At 47.9% G+C, this 25,859-nt stretch overlaps 2 protein-coding genes across 2 annotated transcripts in view; both read left to right on the top strand.

Moving 5' to 3' along the window:
- The window catches only part of LOC138646106 (glycogen phosphorylase, liver form), a 39,598-nt gene extending 25,560 nt beyond the window's left edge, over nucleotides 1-14,038 (top strand). Inside the window, exons 17-20 of the mRNA XM_069735573.1 lie at nucleotides 12,596-12,803; nucleotides 12,887-13,021; nucleotides 13,152-13,218; nucleotides 13,525-14,038. Coding sequence (XP_069591674.1) covers nucleotides 12,596-12,803; nucleotides 12,887-13,021; nucleotides 13,152-13,218; nucleotides 13,525-13,713 — 599 coding nt within the window. The 3' untranslated portion in view covers nucleotides 13,714-14,038. The remainder of the gene's footprint in view (nucleotides 1-12,595; nucleotides 12,804-12,886; nucleotides 13,022-13,151; nucleotides 13,219-13,524) is intronic.
- An 8,080-nt stretch (nucleotides 14,039-22,118) lies between these two features.
- On the top strand, nucleotides 22,119-23,621 carry LOC138646099 (lamina-associated polypeptide 2, isoforms alpha/zeta-like). Its single transcript, XM_069735565.1, has 2 exons — nucleotides 22,119-22,221; nucleotides 22,311-23,621. Exon 2 carries the CDS (start codon nucleotides 22,459-22,461, stop codon nucleotides 23,542-23,544), a length of 1,086 nt encoding a protein of 361 aa, XP_069591666.1. The 5' UTR covers nucleotides 22,119-22,221; nucleotides 22,311-22,458; the 3' UTR covers nucleotides 23,545-23,621.
- The last annotated feature ends 2,238 nt before the right edge of the window (nucleotides 23,622-25,859 follow it).

The raw sequence follows: 25,859 nt of genomic DNA, 5'->3' as shown, positions 1-25,859 counted from the left end.
CATGTGAGGGCTTATTTGTACTTTTGAACGACATTGGTTTTAGCATGTCGTGTACTAGAAAACGGGAAAAAAAATTCCAAGTGCGGTGAAATTGCAAAAAAAGTGCAGTCCCACACTTGTTTTTTGTTTGGCTTTTTTGCTAGGTTCACGAAATGCTAAAAATGACCTGCCATTATGATTCTCCAGGTCAGTACAAGTTCATAGACACCAAACATGACTAGGTTATTTTTTTACCTAAGTGGTGAAAAAAAAATTCCAAACTTTGCTTAAAAAAAAAAAAAAAAAAAAAATGCGCCATATTCAGATACCCGTAGCGTCTCCATTTTTCATGATCTGGGGTCGGATGAGGGCTTATTTTTTGCGTGCCGAGATGCCGTTTTTAATGATAGCATTTCGGTGCAGATACGTTCTTTTGATCGCCCGTTATTGCATTTTAATGCAATGTCGCGGCAACCAAAAAAACTAATTCTGGCGTTTCAAATTTTTTTTTCCCCGGAACGCTGTTTAGCGATCAGGTTAATGCTTTTTTTTTTTTTTTTTAGTTGATCGGGCAATTCTGAGCTCGGCGATACCAAATATGCGTAGATTTTATTATATTTTTTATTGATCTATTTTGATTGGGGCGAAAGGGGGGTGATTTAAACTTATGTATGTATATGTGTATGTATGTGTATATGTATGTATATATATATATATATATATATATATATATATATATATATATATATATATATATATATATATATATAAATTTTTATATTTTTTTACTTTTGCCATGCTTCAATAGCCTCCATGGGAGGCTAGAAGCAGGCACAACGCCATCGCCTCTGCTACATAGCAGCGATCTGCTGTTTGCTGCTATGTAGCTGAAAATCAGGTGTGCTGTGAGCGCCGATCACAGGGTGGCGCTCACAGCCACCAGCGATCAGTAACCATAGAGGTCTCAAGGACCTCTATGGTTACAATGGAGACGCATCGCCGACCCTCGATCATGTGATGGGGGTCGGCGATGACGTCCTTTCCAGCCGCCCGGCCGGAAGCTGTAGTTAGATGCCGCTGTCTGCGTTTGACAGTGGCATTTAACTAGTTAATAGGTGCGGGCAGATCGCGATTCTGCCTGCGCCTATTATGGGCACATGTCAGCTGTTCAAAACAGCTGACATGTCCCAGCTTTGATGCGGGCTCACCGCGGAGCCCTGCATCAAAGCAGGGGATCTGACCCCGAGGTCAGAAAGAGGTTAATAGATGCACCTTTTCTTGGGTGGTGCTGGGCTGCTATTTTTAGGCTGGGGGGAGGAGGGGCAATATCCATGGCCCCTTATCAGCCTGAGAATACCAGCCCCAGCTGTCTACTGTCCAAATGCACCCGCTACCCTGCATCCATGTGTTGATCCACCAAACAAAATAATTTCTCCTTCGCCTCATTGGGGGACACAGACCATGGGTGTATGCTGCTGCCACCAGGAGGCTGACACTAAGTAATACAAAGAAAAAGTGATCTCCCCTGCAGTATACACCCTCCTGCTGGCTCCCAGCTAACCAGTTCTTGCTTAGTGTCCGTAGGAGGCACACGGACGGGTCTGCTATTCAGACCCAAAGAACTCTTTTTTACCGTTTTTACTTTTTACTACGGTCGAATGGGGCGACTGATTCTTTCATGTTCCGATCTCCTCGAACCATCAACAGGCGAGCACGGGAGTTTTACCTCTCCGTATCCTCTCCTGCGACGTGGGAAGCCACTGCCTGAGCTGATTTTAGGGGCGACGGGCCCCTTCAAGGGCACCGATCTCCCCCCTCCCTTATCAGACGAGCACTGGAGTTTCACCTTCAGTATCCTCTTCTGCAGCCAGGCCTATTGCCGGACATTCAGCCCTGTCCACCAGGTTTTACCCTCGGCTGTACAGAGGCACCTTCCAGCGTGGCATCCGAGCAGCCCCCACTGCATCACCACTGAAAAAGCGGATGATGGAAGGAGGCAGACGGTTCCTCTCCACCCCCCTTCTGCAGGGATGGTGGATGGAGGCTCCCCAACCCTGCACCGTCCTGTCTACCCGGGCACAGCTCCTACCTGCAGCATCTGCCACCCCTCCATATTGGGGTAAGTGCTCCGTGAGATTTGGGTTTTCCGGCGGTCAGAGGAGGGCTCCATAGCGACTGGGTCCCCACAGAGCTTCGCGGCACTTTTCCCCTCAGTCTGCGGGTGCGCGCCGGCCGAAGCCATAAATTTAGTCCCCGGCTTCGGCCCTGTTTAGGCTGCATCCCGGGAAGCCCCGCCCACCGCTTGCTCCCTTCTAGCGGCTCCGCCCCCTATTCAGGCGCTTCTCGTTCCAGACGAGATCTCGGCGGCCATCTTCTTCCTCCTCCATTGCGGTCACTATTTCTTCTGGAGGGGGCTGCGGCCGGCGGTTTTTCAGCACTGAAGTCAGCGCTATTCCAGACGGGGGACTCAGAACCTGAGTAAGGTGAATCGCCGGCAGCATTAAGGGACTAGTTTTCCCTGTTTTTTATATACTTAAGGCTGCAATCTCTGGTGCTCCTGCACACTACAGAATGTATAGTACAGTGTGCAGGCTTGCAAACAGAGAGCTGTGAGTTCCCAGCAATGAAGCTCTCATGACTCATTCCCTGGTGACTCATTCCCTGGTGACTCATTCCCTGGTGACTCATTCCCTGGTATTTAATACTCTGCCCGGTAGTCGCTGGGCCCATAGGTGCATCCCCAGCTTTCCATGCCTTTTTATTAAACCCAGGACCAGCATTCCCTGGTCTTAAGGGTCCCCTAGTTTTAAAAGGGTCACATCCCCAGCATTCTCTGCTCTGCCAGAAGCCGGTCTCCTTTTCCTTAGTACTTAATCAGGCCAGTATGCCCTGGTCTTAAAGGCACAGGGCCAGTAGGCACTGGTCTTAAAGGCACATGACCAGCATCCCTGGTCTTAAAGGAGCATGACCAGCATTCTTGTTCTTAAAGGCACATTACCAGCTTTGCTGGTCTTTAACCCCTTCATGACCCAGCCTATTTTGACCTTAAAGACCTTGCCGTTTTTTGCAATTCTGACCAGTGTCCCTTTATGAGGTAATAACTCAGGAACGCTTCAATGGATCCTAGCGGTTCTGAGATTGTTTTTTCGTGACATATTGGGCTTCATGTTAGTGGTAAATTTAGGTCAATAAATTCTGTGTTTATTTGTGATAAAAACGGAAATTTGGCGAAAATTTTGAAAATTTCACAATTTTCACATTTTGAATTTTTATTCTGTTAAACCAGAGAGTTATGTGACACAAAATAGTTAATAAATAACATTTCCCACACGTCTACTTTACATCAGCACAATTTTGGAAACAAAATTTTTTTTTGCTAGGAAGTTATAAGGGTTAAAATTTGACCAGCGATTTCTCATTTTTACAATGAAATTTACAAAACCATTTTTTTTAGGGACCACCTCACATTTGAAGTCAGTTTGAGGGGTCTATATGGCTGAAAATACCCAAAAGTGACACCATTCTAAAAACTGCACCCCTCAAGGTGCACAAAACCACATTCAAGAAGTTTATTAACCCTTCAGGTGCTTCACAGCAGCAGAAGCAACATGGAAGGAAAAAATGAACATTTAACTTTTTAGTCACAAAAATGATTTTTCAGCAACAATTTTTTTTATTTTCCCAATGGTAAAAGGAGAAACTGAACCACGTACGTTGTTGTCCAATTTGTCCTGAGTACGCTGATACCTCATATGTGGGGGTAAACCACTGTTTGGGCGCACGGCAGGGCTTGGAAGGGAAGGAGCGCCATTTGACTTTTTGAATGAAAAATTGGCTGCACTCTTTAGCGGACACCATGTCACATTTGGAGAGCCCCCGTGTGCCTAAAAATTGGAGCTCCCCCACAAGTGACCCCATTTTGGAAACTAGACGCCCCAAGGAACTTATCTAGATGCATAGTGAGCCCTTTAAACCCCCAGGTGCTTCACAAATTGATCCGTAAAAATGAAAAAGTACTTTTTTTTCACAAAAAAATTCTTTTAGCCTCAATTTTTTCATTTTCACATGGACAACAGGATAAAATGGATCCTAAAATTTGTTTGGCAATTTCTCCTGAGTACACCGATACTTCACATGTGGGGGTAAACCACTGTTTGGGCACATGGTAAGGCTCGGAAGGGAAGGAGCGCCATTTGACTTTTTGAATGAAAAATTGGCTGCACTCTTTAGCGGACACCATGTCGCGTTTGGAGAGACCCTGTGTGCTTAAACATTGGAGCTCCCCCACAAGTGACCCCATTTTGGAAACTGGACCCCCCAAGGAACTTATCTAGATGCCTAGTGAGCACTTTAAACCCTCAGGTGCTTCACAAATTGATCCGTAAAAATGAAAAAGTACTTTTTTTTTCACAAAAAATTTATTTTCGCCTCAATTTTTTCATTTTCACATGGGCAATAGGATAAAATGGATCCTAAAATTTGTTGAGCAATTTCTCCCGAGTACGCCGATACCTCATATGTGGGGGTAAACCACTGTTTGGGCACACGGCAGGGCTCGGAAGGGAAGGCGCGCCTTTTAACTTTTTGAATGGAAAATTAGCTCCAATTGTTAGCGGACACCATGTCGCATTTGGAGAGCCCCTGTGTGCCTATGCAATGGAGCTCCCCCACAAGTGACCCCATTTTGGAAACTAGACCCCCCAAGGAACTTATCTAGATGCATACTGAGCACTTTAAACCCCCAGGTGCTTCACAGAAGTTTATAATGCAGAGCCATGAAAATAAAAAAATAATTTTTCTTTTCTCAAAAATGATTTTTTAGCCTGGAATTTCCTATTTTGCCAATGGTAATAGGAGAAATTGGACCACAAATGTTGTTGTCCAGTTTGTCCTGAGTATGCAGATACCCCATATGTGGGGGTAAACCACTGTTTGGGCGCACAGCAGGGCTCAGAAGGGAAGGCACGCCATTTGGCTTTTTAAATGGAAAATTATCTCCAATCATTAGCGGACACCATGTCGCGTTTGGAGAGCCCCTGTGTGCCTAAACATTGGAGATCCCCCACAAATTACCCCATTTTGGAAACTAGACCCCCAAAGGAACTAATCTAGATGTGTAGTGAGCACTTTGAACCCTCAAGTGCTTCACAGAAGTTTATAACGCAGAGCCATGAAAATAAAAAAAAAAAATTATTTTCTCAAAAATGAATTTTAGCCCGCAATTTTTTATTTTCCCAAGGGTAACAGGAGAAATTTGACCCCAAAAGTTGTTGTCCAGTTTCTCCTGAGTACGCTGATACCCCATATGTGGGGGTAAACCACTGTTTAGGCACATGCTGGGGCTCGGAAGTGAAGTAGTGACGTTTTGAAATGCAGACTTTGATGGAATGCTCTGCGGGCGTCACGTTGCGTTTGCAGAGCCCCTGATGTGGCTAAACAGTAGAAACCCCCCCACAAGTGACCCCATTTTGGAAACTAGACCCCGAAAGGAACTTATCTAGATGTGAGCACTTTGAACCCCCAAGTGCTTCACAGAAGTTCATAACGCAGAGCCGTGAAAATAATAAATACGTTTTCTTTCCTCAAAAATAATTTTTTAGCCCAGAATTTTTTATTTTCCCAAGGGTTACAGGAGAAATTGGACCGCAAAAGTTGTTGTCCAGTTTCTCCTGAGTACGCTGATGCCCCATGTGTGGGGGTAAACCACTGTTTGGGCACACGTGGGGGCTCAGAAGGGAAGTAGTGACTTTTGAAATGCAGACTTTGATGGAATGGTCTGCGGGCGTCACGTTGCGTTTGCAGAGCCCCTGGTGTGCCTAAACAGTAGAAACCCCCCACAAGTGACCCCATTTTGGAAACTAGACCCCCCAAGGAACTTATCTAGATATGTGGTGAGCACTTTGAACCCCCAAGTGCTTCACAGACGTTTACAACGCAGAGCCGTGAAAATAAAAAATAATTTTTCTTTCCTCAAAAATGATGTTTTAGCAAGCAATTTTTTATTTTCTCAAGGGTAACAGGAGAAATTGGACCCCAGTAATTGTTGCGCAGTTTGTCCTGAGTATGCTGGTACCCCATATGTGGGGGTAAACCACTGTTTGGGCACACGTCGGGGTTCGGAAGTGAGGGAGCACCATTTGAATTTTTGAATACAAGATTGGCTGGAATCAATGGTGGCGCCATGTTGCGTTTGGAGACCCCCTGAAGTGCCTAAACAGTGGAAACCCCTCAATTCTACCTCCAACACACCCCTAACCCTTATCCCAACTGTAGCCGTAACCCTAATCACAACCCTAACCCCAACACACCCCTAACCACAACCCTAACCCCAACACACCCCTAACCCTAACCACAACCCTAATTCCAACCCAACTCTAAGGCTATGTGCCAACGTTGCGGATTCGTATGAGATTTTTCAGCATCATTTTTGAAAAATCCGCGGGTAAAAGGCACTGCGTTTTACCTGTGGATTTACCGTGGATTTCCAGTGTTTTTTGTGCGGATTTCACCTGTGGATTCCTATTGAGGAACAGGTGTAAAACGCTGCGGAATCCGCACAAAGAATTGGCATGCTGCGGAAAATACAACGCAGCGTTCCCGCGCGGTATTTTCTGCACCATGGGCACAGCGGATTTGGTTTTCCATATGTTTACATGGTACTGTAAACCCGATGGAACACTGCTGCGAATCCGCAGCGGCCAATCCGCACCGTGTGCACATAGCCTAATTCTAAAGGTATGTGCACACGCTGCGGAAAACGCTGCGGATCCGCAGCAGTTTCCCATGAGTGTACAGTTCAATGTGAACCTATGGGAACCAAAAATCGCTGTACACATGCTGCGGAAAAACTGCACGGAAACGCAGCGGTTTACATTCCGCAGCATGTCACTTCTTTCTGCGGATTCCGCAGCGGTTTTAGAACTGCTCCAATAGAAAATCGCAGTTGTAAAACCGCAGTGAAATGCGCAGAAAAACCGCGGTAAATCCACGATAAATCGGCAGCGGTTTAGCACTGTGGATTTTTCAAATCCGCTGCGGAAAAATCCGCATAGGACCAGAATACGTGTGCACATACCGAAACCCTAACCCTAACCCTAACCCTACCCCTAACCCTAACCCTAGTTCTTACCCCAACCTTAGTGAAAAAAAAAAAAAATCTTTATTTTTTTTATTGTCCCTATCTATGGGGGTGACAAAGGGGGGGGTCATTTACTATTTTTTTTATTTTGATCACTGAGATAGGATATATCTCAGTGATCAAAATTCACTCTGGAACGAATCTGCCGGCCGGCAGATTCGGCGGGCGCACTGCACATGCGCCCGCCATTTTGGAAGATGGCGGCGCCCAGGAAAGAAGACGGACGGACCTCGGGCGGCCAGGTAAGTATAAGGGGGGGGGAGATCAGGGCACGGGGGGGTGGATCGGATCATGGGGGGGGGGGTGGATCGGAACACGGGAGGGAGGATTGGAGCACGGGGAAGGATTGGAGCACGGGGTGAGGGATCGCTGTGCGGGGGGGGTGGATCGGAGCACGGGGGGGGGGGGGTCGCTGTGTGCGGGGGGGGGATCGGAGTGCGGGGGGGTTTGATTGCAGCACAGGGGGTGTGATTGGTGCACGGGGAAGCGGACAGGAGGACGGGGGAGCGGAGCACAGGACGGAGGGGAGCGGACCACAGATCGGGGGGCTGGGGGGGCGATCGGTGGGGTGGGGTGGGTGCACATAAGTGTTTCCAGCCATGGCCGATGATATTGCAGCATCGGCCATGGCTGGATTGTAATATTTCACCAGTTTTTTAGGTGAAATATTACAAATCGCTCTGATTGGCAGTTTCACTTTCAACAGCCAATCAGAGCGATCGTAGCCACGAGGGGGTGAAGCCACCCCCCCTGGGCTAAACTACCACTCCCCCTGTCCCTGCAGATCGGGTGAAATGGGAGTTAACCCTTTCACCCGGCCTGCAGGGACGCGATCTTTCCATGACGCATATGCTGCGTCATGGGTCGGAATGGCACCGACTTTCATGACGCAGCGTATGCGTCAAAGGTCGGGAAGGGGTTAAGGCACTTGTTCCAACATTTCTTTCATGACCAGTATTCCTGGTCTTAAAGGCACGTGACCAGCATGCCCTGGTCTTATAGACTCGTGACCAGTATCCCCTGGTCTTAAAGACACGTGTCCAGTATACCCTGGTCTTAAAGGCACATGACCAGTATGCCCTTGTCTTAAACGCTATAACCAGTATGCCCTGGTCTTAAAGGCACGTGACCAGCATACCCTGGTTTTAAGGGCACATGAACAGTGTGTCATCTTACAAAAGGCACAAGACCAGTATTCCCTGGTCTTAAAGGCTCATGGCCAGTATTTACTGGTCTTAAGGGCACATCATCTATCCTAAGCTGGTCACCCTAACTGAGCTCTGGAGCACTCACATGCTCCCTCTCCTACAATGGGAGCCGTCGGCTAGCAGGGGCCGCAAGTATTCTAGAAAAACGTACAGGTTCTAGAAAATCTCCATCAACATTTGACGGTGATGCACTGGAAGACCTCTAAGTAGGATACCATACCTGGTCGGAATTTTATGGGCGACGGGTCCCTTAAAGGGCTCCGATTTCCCCCCCACACCTTCAACAGACGAGCACACTGAGTGTCGCCTCCATGTATCTTCTTCTGCATCCAGGTCTATCGCCACAACCTGCCCTGTCCACTCGGAAACCTCAATTCTGGGAATGTGGCGTCCACATTTGTGGCGTCCCAACAAGGAGGTTTTCCCCCCTTTGTATCAGATGCAAGAAAGTGGACGATTCCTCTCCACTTCCCTGTTAAGAAGATGGTGGATCGAGGTTTTTCCTTATTTTCTTCTCTGCACGATGATGGCAGAGACCTGCTGGTTACAGTCCCGCATTCTGTCACTTGGCAGACTCGCCGGGCAGAATTTCTTGCGGTATTCCTACCAGTATCCTGGCCGGTGTATCATCAATTAAGATTCCACAGACAGTCGGATAGCAAATCTAGTTTGTTCCGTCTTGTGGTTTCGGGTTCAGCGCTCTACCCTTCCTTAGCCGCCACATGGGTTGCTTGACCAAAGGGAGAGAATGAAAGTCTCCGGGTCCCAGACCTTATCTACTTCGTTCCACAGTATAGCTGGCCAATCAAATCTTCTGAGCGGGAGACTAGCAAGGGATCGTATCTCTTCTTCAGGCTCAACCAGCAGTGGAAGCATTGGCCAGGACAGTCTAGATCTAAGGGATCTTGGTTCCAAAATGGAGGGAATGAAAAGTATCTCCATTCCTGGACCCCAAACTTCTAACAACCTTTGACAGGGCCCTTTCTTTTTTCGGATGGAGTTCCTCCGCTCAGCCACTACTTCAACAGAGAAACGTGGTTGTTTTCTGGCATCCATCGTCATTCGGGATTCTTACCCTCACATACCTATTTCTCCTCTCTACTATAATCTCTTCGCCTTTCCATTCGCGAACAGTATTTTCACGACCTGGCCCTTCTGCCTGGCTACCACACCAGAGTGGTCGCAAGGGTCATGACGGTTGTCATGTTCTTCTTGCACCTTAGAAGCATGGTCGTCCTGCCCTATTTGGTCGACTTTGTAGCCGCTCTCCTAGGACTACGCTGAGTCGTCCATATCACTTGCAATTACCTCTCTATTGGGCTAGCAGCTAAACTTAGACAAGTTTTTTTTTTTCCCTCATTCTCAGCCCAGCAGATCCTCTTTGAGGATGATCCTGCCCAAGAAGGATGGTTATTCTCTCTCGGGTCTAGGTCGTGGCCCTTCTACAGGGAGCTTGCGCACTCGATCTCTCATTCCCTCGGTTCTTTCAATTCGCTAGGAGGGTTCTGAGGGAAAGGTCGTCTACGGAAGCAGTTTCCTTCGCTGCGCTCGTTTTCTGCAAGTCAATCAGGCTCTCAAAGGGTAGTCTCTGAGCTCCTTTCTCTTCCAGAGCCTTCTCCTGGCCCAAGGGCTATTGGGAGATACCATTGCCAGTTTTCTTCTCCCGATCATCTCTCTGTAGATCCGAACGGTACGGCTATTCCTTCAGCAGGCCCTCTGCCTTCTGGCGGGTCTTCAGTTGGATAATGCCTCGGCTGTGCCCCAAGTTAGCCATCTAGCAAGTACCCTCAGTCAAGCGCCATGGCTAAGGTACCTCGCACTCTCTGATGGGCCGAGTTCTATCTTCGGTGATCTCAACAGTACATTCGCTGGAGTAGAACACTGGGCGGCAGACATATTCAGCCGTCCGGGTTTTTCAAGTGAGTGGGAACTTCACTCGGAAATCTTCCATCGGACCTGCCTTCACTGGAGTACTCCAGAGGTAGTTCGGATGGCGTCCAAGCTGAACGCCAATGTACTCCAGTTCATGGTTTGGCCTCGCGATCCAAGACCATTGCAGTGCATGATCTATTCTTCCATGGTACCAATTTCCATAACCCCTCTTCCACTACGTCTGAAACCTTTTCGGAAGCGGGTAGGGCCCCAGTGATCCCGGGAGACCCGCACTGACCATGTCAGGTTTTTTTCTTGCTTGCGGTGCTAGTATTTTTCCGGCTTATTGTCTCAAGCTGGAAATATGGTCTTTCTTGCAGGCCTCAACCTGTAGTTCTTCCCTACCGCGTACCGTTAAATCCGTGGGACCTTAATGGTCCTGGGCATCTTACAGTGGACTCCTTTTCTTATCCGGATAGACTTTTCTATCAGGGAGGGTCTCTCCCCTTCTTTCTCTGCGTTCTTGTCCTCCTGATGAGTCTTCAGATCTCGACGCTTTGTTCTTTATCTTTTTTCCTTATTACCTTCAAGGCAAGGTTGCCCTCTAGCCATCCCCTTCCCTCGTTGCCAAGGGGTATTATATCTCCACTGTTGCAGGGGCATCGTCCTCACATCTCCTTCGGCTCTAGTCCACAAAGCGGAATGGGTTCTCCATAATCTGGAAGAAGCGAGTGCTCCGAGTGGGTACGTATCGAGGACGACGTCCTTCCAAAGGTTGGACATTTTACTCGGGTTTTTCGATGGTAAGTAGGCTTCCTGAAGGTCGCAGGAAGGGTTTAGCCGTTTTTCTTCGGCCACGTTAGCCTGGTGGATTCTTTTTTCCATCCAGGAGTCCTTTCGCGCTAGATGCCAGCCTATCTCCCTGTCTGAGGGCTCTAGGCGCCAGACGTCGGCAAGCACGACCGCAGGCTTGCGAATTCCTCCAGGCCGCATGCATTCTTGAAGCACTATAATTCACTCACTTCCACAGATGTGAGTCTGGGCAGGTGGACTTTGCAGGCCGCGGTGGCGCACTTGTAAGTAGCGGCTACACGGCCTGAAGTGATGTTGTCCCCACCCAGGGACTGCTTTGGGACGTCCCATGGTCTGTGTCCCCCAATGAGGCGAAGGAGAAATAGGGATTTTTGTGTACTCACCGTAAAATCCTTTTCTCCGAGCCATTCATTGGGGGACACAGCTCCCACCCTGTTATTAGCTTATGCTTTGTTTTTATCTTTTGATATGTTATACTCTTATATATATAATGTGACATGCTTTACGCTTATGTCGTTATTGATCTCCTACTGCTTTTGCACCGAACTGGTTAGCTGGGAGCCAGCAGGAGGGTGTATACTGCAGGGGAGGAGCTAACTTTTTCTTTGTATTACTTAGTGTCAGCCTCCTGGTGGCAGCAGCATACACCCATGGTCTGTGTCCCCCAATGAATGGCTCGGAGAAAAGGATTTTACGGTGAGTACACAAAAATCCCTATTTTTTTCAACTTATCAGAGAGCCACTTCTTCCTGTTTGTTTTATTTGACCTTGTAAATGGCTGTCTGCTTTAGCTTGGCTGCTTGTCAAAAATGGTGGTGGGGGCGGCGGCATTTGATAAAAAAATACTCTATTCTTGAGAGAAGCTGACAGTTTTGCCTGTCTGGTTATCAAAAATACAGAAGAACCCATATAATGTACCGCAGGCATCTGCTCTCCCAGCAGCCTGCTATTGCTGTTGGTGGCAGTAGATGTAGTCTCACCAGCTAATATCAGTGACTGTAGGTAAACGTTTTACCTCCAGTCACAGCTGCTGGCTCACGTGGTCATCTGACAGTGTAGGAGCCGCAGTGCTCTGACCCATGGTAATTATCTTGCCACCGATCAGAGCCGCCAGCATTTCTCACGTTGTTGTGCAGATGACAGTGCGAGAAACATCCGGTGTTTGGTGTGCTGCACCTGAACAGTAACAGACTTTCTGATGAAGTCCATGCCCAAGCAGTAGGTGTTCATTATTGACCCCAAACTTTACTGGTCGGGTTCGCCCATCTCTAGTCCAAGCCCCTGACATCAGAACATGCTTATTGGGAGTACAGATGATGGCAGTGATGGGTTGGCTCTGCCTGTGCCTCACTAACTCTAGGGAGAAGCTTCTGCAGGAGGTTGTCCTGTTTCAGCAGAATAGGTAGGAGATTGGAGCTGACACATCGCTATCCTCTGTAGTCCAAATGAATGTTATGGTAACGGTGCAGCTGACGGCAGGGGGATTTAAAGCCATTTACATGTAATTTCATACTAAAGGATTTGCAAGCTTCCATGACTATCCATGCTGGACAAACTTTGCAAATCTTGGCATTTTTGTTGGCAGTCATTCCAGCCACAGACTTGTCAGAACAGATATCCACAGCGGGCACTGAAGCTTCTGGAACAGGTAACATGAAATTCATGCTGAATGGTGCCCTGACCATTGGGACCATGGACGGCGCCAACGTGGAGATGGCAGAGGAGGCCGGAGAAGAGAACTTGTTCATATTTGGTATGCGAGTGGAGGATGTGGCTGAAATGGACAAGAAGGGGTAAGACCTGTGACCATGCGCAATGTGTGCAGCAATGGCTGAAGGCTCAGCCTGACTTTACCCTCTCCTTACTATGCTCACAGGTACAACGCTCAGGAGTACTACCATAGACTTCCAGAATTGAAGCAGGTCATGGACCAAATACAAAGTGGCTTCTTCTCTCCAGCCAAGCCAGACCTCTTTAAAGATCTGGTGGACATGCTCTTCTACCATGACAGGTTAGTATGCTCTAATCCAACATTTGTGGCATGCAAAAGACCAAGCTTGGTCCCCAGCCCCCAGATTTTTTTCTTTCTTCAGACTGACACCACTTGCATTTCCTAAATTGTTATTTTCCATCTTTGCCAGATTTAAAGTGTTTGCCGACTATGAAGCCTATGTCAAGTGCCAGGAACGGGTCAGCGCTCTCTACAAGGTAGGCCGAACACCAACTAGTATTCTAAAGGGAATGTCCAATATTTAGTTTCTAATCCAAATAGATCTCCTGATTAAATGTATTTATATCTTAGTCTGGATTTTTACATTTCTGATAGTTCCACATTTTCTACATAACCCTATATTCTATAATTCTCAGAGCCAACACTAGAGGGAGCATAAAATCCAGTGATAAAACCAGATGCCATTGGCTCCCCCTAGTGGAGGCTACAGAAATCCTGGCTTAACTGTAAATTTTTCTAGTGTTATATATATATATTTTTTTTTTTTTTTTTTTTATGTGCAGAATTCAAAAGAGTGGACCAAGGTGGTGATCAAGAATATTGCTGCTTCTGGCAAATTCTCCAGTGACCGGACCATTAGGGAATATGCCAAGGATATCTGGGGCGTAGAGCCGTCTGATTTGAAAATTCCTCCCCCCAATGAACCCAGAGAAGCCCTTGAGGACCTAAAGCCAACAACTGTAAAGGCATAATGAGTGCAGCCTGGAGATGTGAAGCTGACACTCACCTCAGATCCTTATAATCCTCCATGGTTTTCGGTTTCGGCAGACCACTGACCTGGCTCACTGACACATACTGGACTTTTTCATGCTTTATATGCTCTTTCTTTGCATTAGGTTGTTGTTGCACTGGGCTGGTGCAGAGCAAGATTTGGTTTTCTACCAAGGGGTTGGTCCTTCTTGGATCTTCAGGATCCAGTCCTGGCTATTTAGCGACTGGTTGGAATCTCATGTAGTTGCTTTATGGCCAAATGTACGGTTATGATGACTGTTGCATCATTAAAGGAATTTATATGGAGCCTTCATCCTCTTTTGTTACATGGGGTTGGTGGAGAATGTTCTCTAATGGGTTTGCCACTTTCTGCTGGTGCCCACGATCTAAAAGATGGAGTGGTTCCAGTGAGGGAGACCCTGCCTTAACATTATTACCCAGTCCCTCTTCCTTGACCTCTTGGCAAATGGGGCTTACTGGATAATAAGTCAGGGAACCTTTAACAGTACCATAGTGTACAAAAGCTGTGGAGGCACCACCTTTAGCCGCTGCTTTGTGCATACATAGAAATGTGCAAGTGAGCCCCCGCCAAACGGTCCCAAAGACGCACGCCATCTAATGCAAAAAAAACCTACAACTCCAGTCCAAACTGGTATAATGCTACCCCGTGATGAGATATGGATGTGGGCATAAGTGGCCCTTGCTTGTCTGTGCCACCAACCCTTTATGCTAGTCGTCCACAAGCAAGGGAGGGGGGGGCTTACTAATCCAGCAGCCAAACGCGTCACCTCAGTGCTGTGTATCCAGCACAATGGGTGCACAACCAAGGGCTTGCGGTCCACATGTTGCCCCGTCGCCATCCTATGCAACCTCCCTCGGATCGGATGTGCTTCTGTTTAGTGGCTGCCAAGAAAAATTGTGCACGGAGCATTCATATTTCAGACCCAAATATTGATAGGTCGATGTCTGATCTTTGGTATTAGAGAATTTAGAAAGTGGAGATGGCTCTTATTTCTGGAAGCTGCATTGTAGAAAGTTTTAACCCTTACTTTCCATAGGCCATATGGTCCCAAAGTCATGATTAAAATATATTTATTTGGTCCCCCATGAAAGCACCATGAGGGCATCTGCCTTTCAGGGACAAGAAACCTACAGACCCTAAATGGCAGCACCTCTTCCGCACAGTTGGTTTCCTGTCCCTGATGTCCTTCAGACATACCTGTGCTGCAGGCTGTCGTTCCCATACCCCCCCCCCCCCCCCCCCCCCTTAACAATATCCTTACCTCCTAATTCTCTTGTGGTGCTATCATGGGAGACCGAATAAAGTCTTGGTTACTTACTGGTAACGGTATTTATATATTAATGTATTGTATATTTGTGCCATTAGCCATGCAGGTCCTCTCAGGCTCTGTAATTCAACTGACACATGGGAGATGTGCCACCCTTCTACGTCTGTAGGTTTCCTGTCCCTGAAGGGTAGATCTCCTTTCTTGTGGTGCTGCCATGGGCTCCAAAATATTAGCTGGTAAGTGTAACTAAGACCTTTCTGTGACCCTATATTTGCTCAGACGTCAGGGAAAAAAGACAGCGCCACAATGGATGGTGAAAAAATAGACTCACATTTATTCTGCCTTCTGTAGCGACGTTTCGGTCAACAGACCTTTATCAAGCACGCTTGATAAAGGTCTGTTCGAAACGTCGCTACAGAAGGCAGAATAAATGTTACATAGTTAAGGTTGAAGGAAGACTATAAGTCCATCTAGTTCAACCCATATCCTAACCTAACCTGCCCTAACATGTTGATCCAGAGGAAGGCAAAAAAACCCATGTGGCAAAGAGTAAGCTCCACTTTGGGGAAAATTCCTTCCCGACTCCACATACGGCAATCAGACTAGTTCCCTGGATCAACACCCTATCAAGGAATCTAGTATATATAACCTGTAACATTATACTTTTCAAGAAAGGTATCCAGTCACCTCTTAAATTTAAGTAATGAATCACTCATTACAACATCATACGGCAGAGAGTTCCATAGTCTCACTGCTCTTACTGTAAATAACCCTCGTCTGTTATTATGCCTAAACCTTCTTTCCTCCAGATGTAGAGGATGCCCCCTTGTCCCTGTTTCAGGTCTATGATTAAAAAGATCATCAGAAAGGTCTTTGTACTGTCCCCTCATATATTTATACATTAAAATAAGATCACCCCCTTAGTCTTCGTTATTCCAAATTAAATGGCCCCAAGTGTAATAACCTATCTTGGTATTGCAGACCCCCCCCCCCAGTCTCTATTTTTCCCTTCACCATGACAGCACCGTACGTGAGAGATGGCATCCGCCCCCAGGAACAGGAAACCTGTAGCAGAGATATAAGAATGGGGCGGCCCCTCTCTCCTCAGTTTGGTTTCCTGTTCCTGCAGGTGGACGCCTGTTGCAGAGCTCCTACCTCCGGAGGGATACCCCCTCTGATGAGTCCGGTCCGGAGGCCGAGGTCCGTGGAGGGGGGGGCAGCCATGCTCGGCGGCGCTGCGTGCGGTGCTGCCCGGGTGATGGGGCTTCTGTGTGCGCCTGTTTTCTCCCCTCGCCGGACTCCCCGGCGACAGCTCTGGGCAGGAGGCAGGTCCGGGGGGGCGTGTCCTTCACTGACGCCGGCCGCCGAAGTGAAGGAGGACGACTTCCGGTCGCGCCGGAAGTAGCGTCACACGCCGAAAGGAGCCGGTGTGCTGGACACTTCCGGATGGAAGCTGCTCCAGAGGCGCGCACACCGCTCCTTCTACTGTATATAATAGAAGCGGCAAGAGGGATCGCTGGTTCTACACTTCAAGCAATCGCCTGAAGATGACCGAACCAGCGATGGATCCAGAGACGCTACTGATGCCTGCGCCCAGAATGTCTGAGGAGACTCACGCGGTATCTAGGGTCCTGGAGGGGTGAGTGCCTTTGTAAGGCAAACCACACACTGATACCCTGTACACTGTGTTTTTTTTAGGGAAAGAAAACCACTTCCAAACAGAAAAATAGGGCCTGTCCACTATGTAAGGACACTCTCCCCAAGCTATACAGCAAGAAAATCTGCCAGCCCTGTATCGATAAAACAGTTGCGGAGGAATCATCTTCCTTATTACAAAATATTAAATCGATTATACGAGAGGAAGTTAAGTCCACGGTTAAGGAGCAGCTGAAACATCACACAAAGGGAACCCCCCCTCCTCCAACAAGTGAACAAGGGTCGGACGTAGATTCAGGGGAAGAGACGGGAGCCTTAACCCCCTCTGATGCCTCAGATTTAGACTCCTCAGATGAGGAGTATGGTCACCCTTATTTTCAATCAGAAGATATTGGAAAGCTGCTCAAACTAGTCAGAACGACTATGGGAGTAGAGACTCCTAAGGAACCGCGGACAGTCCAAGATACTATGTTTAGTAATTTGGAGGAGAAAAAGAAGAAATTTTTTCCCTTCCATGATAACCTAGTCAATTTAATAAAACGGGAGTGGAAAAAGCCTAATAAAAAGATGTCCATCCCTCAGGCTTTGAAAAGCAAATACCCCTTTAACGAGGAGGTCTGTGAGAAGTGGGATAAGGCGCCTAAGTTAGATGCAGCCATCGCCAGCACCTCTAAGGGGGTTGCTTTACCATTTGAGGACATGGGAGCCCTAAAAGACCCCCTCGACAAAAAAGCAGATGCTTTTCTAAAGTCGGCCTGGGAAGCAGCAACATGGTCATTTAAACCCGGGGTTGCTGCCACTTGCACGGCACGGGCTATGGTCAAGTGGTTGGAGGAGTTAAGTGACCAAATCAGAAACAAATGCCCGAGAGAGAGACTACTGGAAGCGTTGCCCTCTCTTCAGGGCGCCGCGAGGTTCCTGGCGGATGCCTCAATAGACTCCGTGAGGAGTGCCGCACGTGCATGTGCTTTATCCAATTCAGGACGTAGAGCATTGTGGCTGAAGAATTGGACAGCTGACTTTCAGTCGAAGGTCAAACTCTGCGGAGTACCCTGTGAAGGGCAATACCTTTTTGGCAAGGCTCTGGACGAGATCCTTGAGAAAGCGTCTGACAAGAAAAAGCGGTTTCCACCTCCTTCCTTTCCCAGACGCCGGTGGGAAACCTCTCGTTCGTCCTTTCGTGGATCTGGATATAGAGGGACCCGCGGCCGATCAGATGACAGGTCTAGTCGAGGCAGACCTTGGAGAGACCGGAAAGAAAAAGGATTTCTTTTCAACAAGCCTCCTCCCAAGTCTGATCCCAGACCTCAATGACGCCAGCTTTCCGGTGGGGGGAAGACTCCGGCGGTTTGTCCATCACTGGGCAGCACTGCCGGCTTCTCAATGGGTAACCAACTTGTTGTCAGAGGGTCTAAAACTCAAGTTCTCCATCCTCCCACCAAATCGGGTAAAGATGACCCAAGTGGCGGGGAAAAATCAGGCCACACTAGAGAGAAATTCATCTCCTCATCCAAAAAGAGGTATTAATAAAAGTACCTCATCAGGAGATAAAAATAAGGTGCTGTAGAACCCTTTTCCTAACACCAAAACCAGACGGCTCGCTAAGGGTAATATTCAACCTGAAGGCCCTGAACCATTATATTCAAATAGAAAAATTCAAGATGCAGACCTTAAAAACCGCAGTGAAAGTACTCAACCCATACTGTTACATGGCAGTGATCGATCTCACAGATGCTTACTACCATGTGCCAATCGCTGTCCAACACCAACAATACCTAAGATTAGTGGTAAACCTTGCAAAGACCCCCGTCCATCTACAGTATCAGTGTTTTCCCTTTGGGGTAGCCATAGCGCCCCGCATATTCACAAAAATTGTTTCCGAGGTGGCATCTTTCATCAGGAAAGAAGACATAATGTTGGTACCATATTTGGACGATTTTTTGGTAATAGCAAACAGCAAAGAAAATTGCGAGAAAGCAGTCGCAAGAGTACTGGAAGTACTAACCAGATTGGGATGGATGATAAACCTGAAAAAATCAAGACTCGTCCCAACACAGACTCAAGAATTCCTCGGAATCGTGTTAGATTCAGTCAAGCAAGAGTGTGTCCTCCCACAGAGAAAAATTCAATCTATTCGGCAGAAGATACAATTGTTTCAACTACAACGGACTATCTCCCTGAGAAATTCAATGTCGCTCTTAGGAGTCCTGACGGCAACGATTCCAGCAACTCGGTGGGCACAAAGCCACACACGAGAGTTACAATGGCAGATTCTGGCCGAACAGGACAGGAGTCCGTACAATCTAAATCGGAAGATTCTTCTATCTCCAACAGTTCAGGACTCACTAGAATGGTGGCTGAAAACAGAAAATTTAAGCAACGCAGTGCCATGGTCAGTACAAGATCCATTAGTCGTTACTACCGATGCGAGTCCATGGGGGTGGGGAGCACACTTGGAGGATCAGGTCCTACAGGGTCAATGGGGGATCCCAATGACCTCAGCATCCTCCAATCTGAAGGAATTGTCTGCAGTACGGCTGGCACTTCTTCATATAGGAGAAAGGATTCGGGGAAGACATGTTGTAGTGCTCTCCGACAACAACACGACGATAGCCTATATAAATCACCAAGGGGGCACAAGGTCACCATCCCTTATGGCAGAGGCCAAAGAACTTTTTACATGGGCCGAGAACAACCTTCTTTCACTAACCGGAACATACTTAAGAGGGTCAGAGAATCAGGTAGCCGACTTCTTGAGCCGTCACACGCTATGTCAAGGGGAGTGGTCCCTGAACCAGCGAGTGTTTGGCGAAATATGTGCCAGCTGGGGCGTTCCAGAGATAGACCTATTCTCCACAAAAGAAAATCGGAAGGTGAAGTTCTATTCTCTGAACCCAAGAGAACACCCGGAGGGAGTAGACGCGTTTCTATATCGGTGGGACTTCCATCTAGCGTACGCGTTTCCCCCAATACCATTAATCCCGACAGTCCTCAGGAAAATTCGGGAAGACAAGGCACGAGTGATCCTCATAGCTCCGTTTTGGCCGAAAAGGGCATGGTTCACGTGGCTCAGACGCATGTCTATCTCGGACCCATGGATCTTTCCGGATGCCCCGGATCTCCTACACCAGGGACCAGTTCAACATCCCCAAGTACACAGGCTACATCTCACAGCCTGGAACTTGAGAGGGGACTTCTGTTAGCAAAAGGATTCTCAAACCCTTTGGTAACCACGTTGCTAGCCAGCAGGAAAAAGGTCACCTCAGAGAAATACCAAAACATCTGGCAAAAGTTCCTAGATTTCTCGGGGCGACAATTGTCCGAAACAAGTCAGCAAGTCCCGGAGAAAGAAATTCTTGAATTTCTCCAAAAAGGGTTGGAAAGGGGTCTGTCTACTAGCACCTTAAAAGTGCAAGTCTCTGCCCTGGGTGCGCTGTTTGATCATAAACTTGCTGATCACCCTTGGGTCTATAGGTTCATACGAGCCTCTTTTACATCCAGACCCTCAAAATTATTACCTAAGGTGGCTCCCTGGGATTTAAATTTAGTGTTAAATGCTCTAACTGTTTCCCCCTTTGAGCCTCTTGATTCTATATCAATAAAATCCTTGACCCTAAAAACGGTCCTTCTGGTTGCTCTAACTTCTGCCCGTCGTACTTGTGAATTGCAAGCTATGTCGGTGAACCCTCCTTACACCACCTTTCATGATGACAAAGTGGTTATCAAAACCGATCCTGCCTTCCTTCCGAAGGTCAATTCAAAATTTCATAGAGACCAGGAAATTATTCTTCCCTCATTTTGTCCCCAACCAAAATCCCAGGGGGAGCAAACCTTCCATTGTCTCGATGTCAGACGTTGCCTGCTTCAATACATAGAAGCCTCAAAATCTTGGCGTCAGTCATCGGCCCTTTTTGTCACCTTCCAGGGGACAAACAGGGGAAAAAAGGCCTCAAAGGCGACTATTGCACGGTGGTTGCGTACAGCTATCTCACTTTCATATTCCTCTTCTGGTCAAGTTCCCCCACAAGGTGTCACGGCTCACTCCACGCGTGCTATTGCCACTTCCTGGGCGGAAAGGGCATGCGCCTCGGTGGAACAGATTTGTAAAGCAGCGGTATGGTCTTCACCATCTACCTTCTTCCGGCATTATAGACTAGACTTGGGTCTTTCGGACTTGTCTTTTGGGAGAAAGGTGTTATCTGCTGTTGTCCCACCCTAGGAGTCTTCTATTTCTTCCTCTCACGTACGGTGCTGTCATGGTGAAGGGAAAAAATGATAATTACTTACGGGTAATTTGATTTTCCAGAACCATGACAGCACCGCATTAATTCCCACCCTATCTTGGTGATGGTTGTGTGATTCACAAAAAAAAAAAAAAAAAAAAACTTATTTCCTTACACACATATTTACTTATATATAATATGTATATAGATAAGAAACTAATAGAAACTTGTACAATGTAAATAGAATACATAACTGTGTACTAACAAAGCGGTCATCTTCCATACTCTGAAACAAACTGAGGAGAGAGGGGCCGCCCCATTCTTATATCTCTGCTACAGGTTTCCTGTTCCTGGGGGCGGATGCCATCTCTCACGTACGGTGCTGTCATGGTTCTGGAAAATCAAATTACCCGTAAGTAATTATCATTTTTTTTATTCAGTCGCCATGACAGCACAACGAGAGGGGATCCGCCCTTCAGGGACAGGAAACCTACAGACATAAAAAGGGCGGCACCTCTCTCCCACGTCAGTTTGGTTTCCTGTCCCTGACAGCGGAACCTCTTGCAGACAGGCCCTGACAAGAGGGTCGAAGTAAGAAGACTCCCCACTCCTGGCGGCCCGGTACAGGTAGCGGGGGTCCCCTACCTCGGCCCGTCCAGGGGGCAGGAAGCGCCACACGGCAGGGGCACTGCGCGGTGTAGGTGACAGCAGGAGGAAGCAGCCTCTGATAGGCTAGCTTCTCAGGCAACCGCACATACCTATGGAGGTGCTTGGCTACTCAGGGTCCCGGGAGTCATGGCTGGTCCGGGCGGGGACGCGGCATTGGTCCGGGGGGATTGCTGGCGTCCTGGTCCACGTGTCGGCTTGGCGCCGCCGCTGCGTCCTGAAGGGGGCGTGTCCGGATGACGCGGCGGGCGGCGCGGCCGGGCATGCGCAGTAGCGTCATCTCCGGCTAATGGCGGCACCCAGCTGCGGGATCAGTCTGGGCTTCAGGGAGGGGTAGCGCAGCACAGCGGCAGACGGTTTAATGGCCACCTGGGATTCCCTGCTGGCCCCCATCCGGGGGCGGTACCTTGGGGGTATTTAATGCGGCAAGCTGGGATAATCAGAGTTCCTCACCCATTCCATAATGGAGTCGCCAGAAGGAACTACCAGCCAGCAGCAGCAGGAGCCGCAGCAGCTGTCAGATAAGCCTCGTAGAAGCTCCCAGCATCGGTCTAGTGGCAGTAGCCGCGCTGGTGGAGCTAAGGAGGCACGGATCTCTATACCAAAATCCTCAGCCCGTAAAGATTTGCCGGCTTCGAAGGATCCCCCATCTACGGTACCACTCATTACTGGACGGGGTAAGTGAGCTTCGTGAAAGTCCACTTAGTGATGGTTGTGTTCCCCTTGTCTTTTTTCCTCTATCAGGGGAGGAAAAGTTTGTCCAAAGCCAAACATAGGCAGTGTGCCGAATGTGCAGAGCCGCTTCCAGATGGACATTTGAGGAAGTTATGTAAAATATGTATTCAACGTTTACTGGAGGAGGAGGCGCCTGATCTAACCTCTACAATAAGAGATGGTGAGACAGGAAATTAAAGGTGCCGAGAGATCCAAATCTCGGGGGGCAGAAGCTAAAAGGTCATCCCCTTTATCTGAGGTAGATTCGGATTCGGGTGAGCTGAGCTCAGGGTCTCTTCCGTCCACTTCCTCCTCTGAGGATCAGGAGTCTGCTCGAGCCTGTTTGTCCCTAGAAAGGGTTAACCATCTGGTCAAAGCAGTTAACAGCACAATGGGGATAGAAGATACCCAATCGGAATGTTCCATTCAGGATGTTATGTTCAGGGGTATTGAGCGAAAATCCCGAAGAGCCTTTCCAGTGATTGACAAGATCAAATCGTTAATCTCAAAAGAATGGAAGAAACCAGAAAGGAAGGGGTCGCTTCCGCCAGCCTTTAAAAGACGGTATCCCTTTGAAGAAGCGGCTTCGTCCTCATGGGATAAAGTCCCGAAGTTGGATGCGGCAGTCGCTAAGGCATGCAAAAAGTCGTCTCTCCCCTTCGACGACTTGGGAAATTTGAAAGACCCGTTAGATAGGAAAGCCGACATCTTCCTTAAGGGAGCTTGGGAGACTTCAGCAGGGTCTCTGAGGCCAGCCATTGCAGCCACTTGTACCGCTCGATCCTTGATGGTTTGGTTGGGTCACCTCGAAGATCAGCTCAGAGATAAAGTCCCTAGGTCGGAAATATTGTCCTCTATGTCCACAATCCAGGATGCCGCAGCCTTCCTCTCAGATGCTTCAGCAGATTCGGTCAGGTTGGCCGCCAGGTCCTCGGCATTATCCAATGCAGCCAGGAGAGCACTATGGATAAAATGCTGGCCAGGGGACTTACAAGCTAGAACAAAATTATGTAGCATTCCTTGTGAAGGGGCTCACTTGTTCGGACCAGTCCTAGACGAGCTATTGGAAAAAGCAGGGGATAGTAAAAAACGCTTTCCCTTCCTAGGAAGACCCTTCTACAGACGGGACTATAATAGAGGATGGTCCAACCGCAGAAGACCATATAGAGACTCCAACAGAGAATCTACTAGATATGACAACAGCAGAAGAAGGGGTAGAGGATTTATGTTTAATCCTTCACGAGAGGTTAAGAAACCACAATGACTAGCGGACCAGGTGGGGGGTAGGCTTTCGGCCTTCTACCCAGCCTGGGTGCAGATTACAAACAATCCATGGATTCTAGGCATTGTGGGGAAAGGCCTAACCTTAGACTTCCACCATACTCCTCGGGACAAATTTATGTTAACACCTGTTCGTTCCTCCTCTACAGAGCAGTTGGCACTAGAGTCTGAGGTCCGGGAGCTCCAACAGAAGAATGTTCTAGTCAGAGTCCCTGCAGGCGAGGAAGGTAGGGGGTTTTATTCCCCTCTGTTCCTGGTCAAAAAACCTGATGGTTCATATCGCACCATTATTAATTTAAAAGGCCTGAATAATTTTCTGTTCATACCCTCCTTCAAAATGGAGTCGGTCAAGACAGCAATAAAATTACTCTTTCACCACTGTTTTATGGTTGTCTTAGATCTCAAAGACGCCTATTACCATGTACCAATTCATATTGATCATCAGAGATTTCTTAGGGTGGCGGTCTCACTAGCTGGCACAGTAGAACACTTTCAATATCAGGCACTTCCGTTCGGAGTCGCAGTTGCACCCAGGGTGTTCACAAAAATCATGGTGGAGGTTATGGCGCACTTGCATGAACAGGATATATTAATAGTCCCGTACCTGGATGATTTGCTAATTGTGGGTCATTCTGAGTCGCATTGCTCAGACCAACTACAGAAAGTTATGGATGCGTTACACAAATTGGGCTGGATGATCAATATAAAAAAATCGCGCCTTCAGCCCCTAAAAGTACAAGAATTCCTGGGATATGTTATAGACTCTAGTCAGCAGGAATGTCGCCTGCCGGACACAAAGGTTGCGAAGATTAAGCATTTGGTCACCAGGGCAATAAATAATCCCTTAGTATCAGTCAGGGGTGCGATGTCAATCTTGGGCTCTCTTACGTCCTGCATCCCGGCAGTTCTCTGGGCACAGTTCCACACGAGGGCTTTACAGTGGGACGTGTTACACAATTCCCGTCGCCTAAATGCTCACCTCGACAGTAAATTCACACTTTCTGCGGAGACTGTACATTCGCTTGGTTGGTGGACTCACACTTCGAATTTACACAGGGGGGTCCCTTGGATAAATCACATATCTAGGGTGCTGACTACGGACGCTAGCCCCAAAGGGCGGGGGGCTCACTTAGGGGAGGATTGGATTCAGGGACTATGGTCTCTGTCTGAACAGGACTCTTCCTCCAACTTGAAAGAACTGTTGGCAGTAAAACATGCCTTAAATAGATTCCTTGTACCCCTACAGGGTCGACACGTCAGGCTTTTGTCAGACAATCGGGTAACTGTGGCCTACATTAATCGTCAAGGTGGCACGCGATCCAGTACATTGATGGAGGTCGCAAATCATATCTTTCAGGTGGCCGAAGTACATCTTCTCTCCCTGACGGCGCTTCATATAAAAGGAAGTATCAACACCAAAGCCGACTATCTAAGCCGCAACATGCTCAGACAGGGGGAGTGGTCGTTAAATCCAGCCATTTTCAGTCAGATCATCCAGTTATGGGGTTGTCCGGAGATAGACCTTTTTGCCAACAGAGGGAACAAAAAATTACATCAATTCTGCTCCCTAAATCCAAAAGACAACCCATACGCTGTGGACGCTCTGCTGATATCTTGGCACTTCAGGCTCGCGTATGCTTTTCCCCCTCTAAATCTAATTCCCCTAGTCCTGAGGAAGATTCGGGAGGACAAGGCCCGGGTAATCTTGGTAGCTCCATTTTGGCCCAAGAGGGCTTGGTTTCCTTGGCTGAGAAAGATGTCTGTCTGCCAACCATGGATTCTTCCAGAGCTACCAGATCTGCTCTCCCAGGGACCAATCCTCCATCCTCAAGTAGCCAACTTACACCTAGCGGCATGGAACTTGAGAGGTCCTTACTGAGGGGGAAAGGATTCTCTCAGAATCTGGTTAATACTCTCCTTAAAAGTAGAAAACCATCTACAACGGGCATTTATGTGAGAGTATGGAGAAAATTTTTATCTTTTTCAGGGGCTCAAATTGACCAAGAACCATGTATTAACCAGGTTCTTGAATTTTTACAAAAAGGCCTGGAAATGGGCTTGGCCACAAGTACTCTTAGAGTTCAGGTGTCAGCGCTGGGAGCGTTATATAATCTTAATTTAGCCAGTAATCACTGGATTGCTAGATTCTTTAAAGCAGTCACCAGGTCTAGACCAATTATTAAACAAAGGTTAGTCCCATGGGACCTAAATTTGGTACTCTCAGCCCTGACGCAAGCCCCATTCGAGCCCATTGATACTATTCCTGTGAAGATCCTGTCAATCAAAACAGCCCTGTTA

The sequence above is a fragment of the Ranitomeya imitator genome, chromosome 1 (genome assembly GCF_032444005.1).
Source record: "Ranitomeya imitator isolate aRanImi1 chromosome 1, aRanImi1.pri, whole genome shotgun sequence".
Taxonomy (NCBI): Eukaryota; Metazoa; Chordata; class Amphibia; order Anura; family Dendrobatidae; genus Ranitomeya; species Ranitomeya imitator.
Note: the sequence above shows the minus strand (reverse complement) of the source record. Positions and strands in the feature narration are given on the sequence as shown.

Coding starts and splice junctions, on each gene's coding strand:
- LOC138646099 (XM_069735565.1), top strand. CDS start 22,459: ATGGTGAGACAGGAAATTAAAGGTGCCGAGAGATCCAAATCTCGGGGG.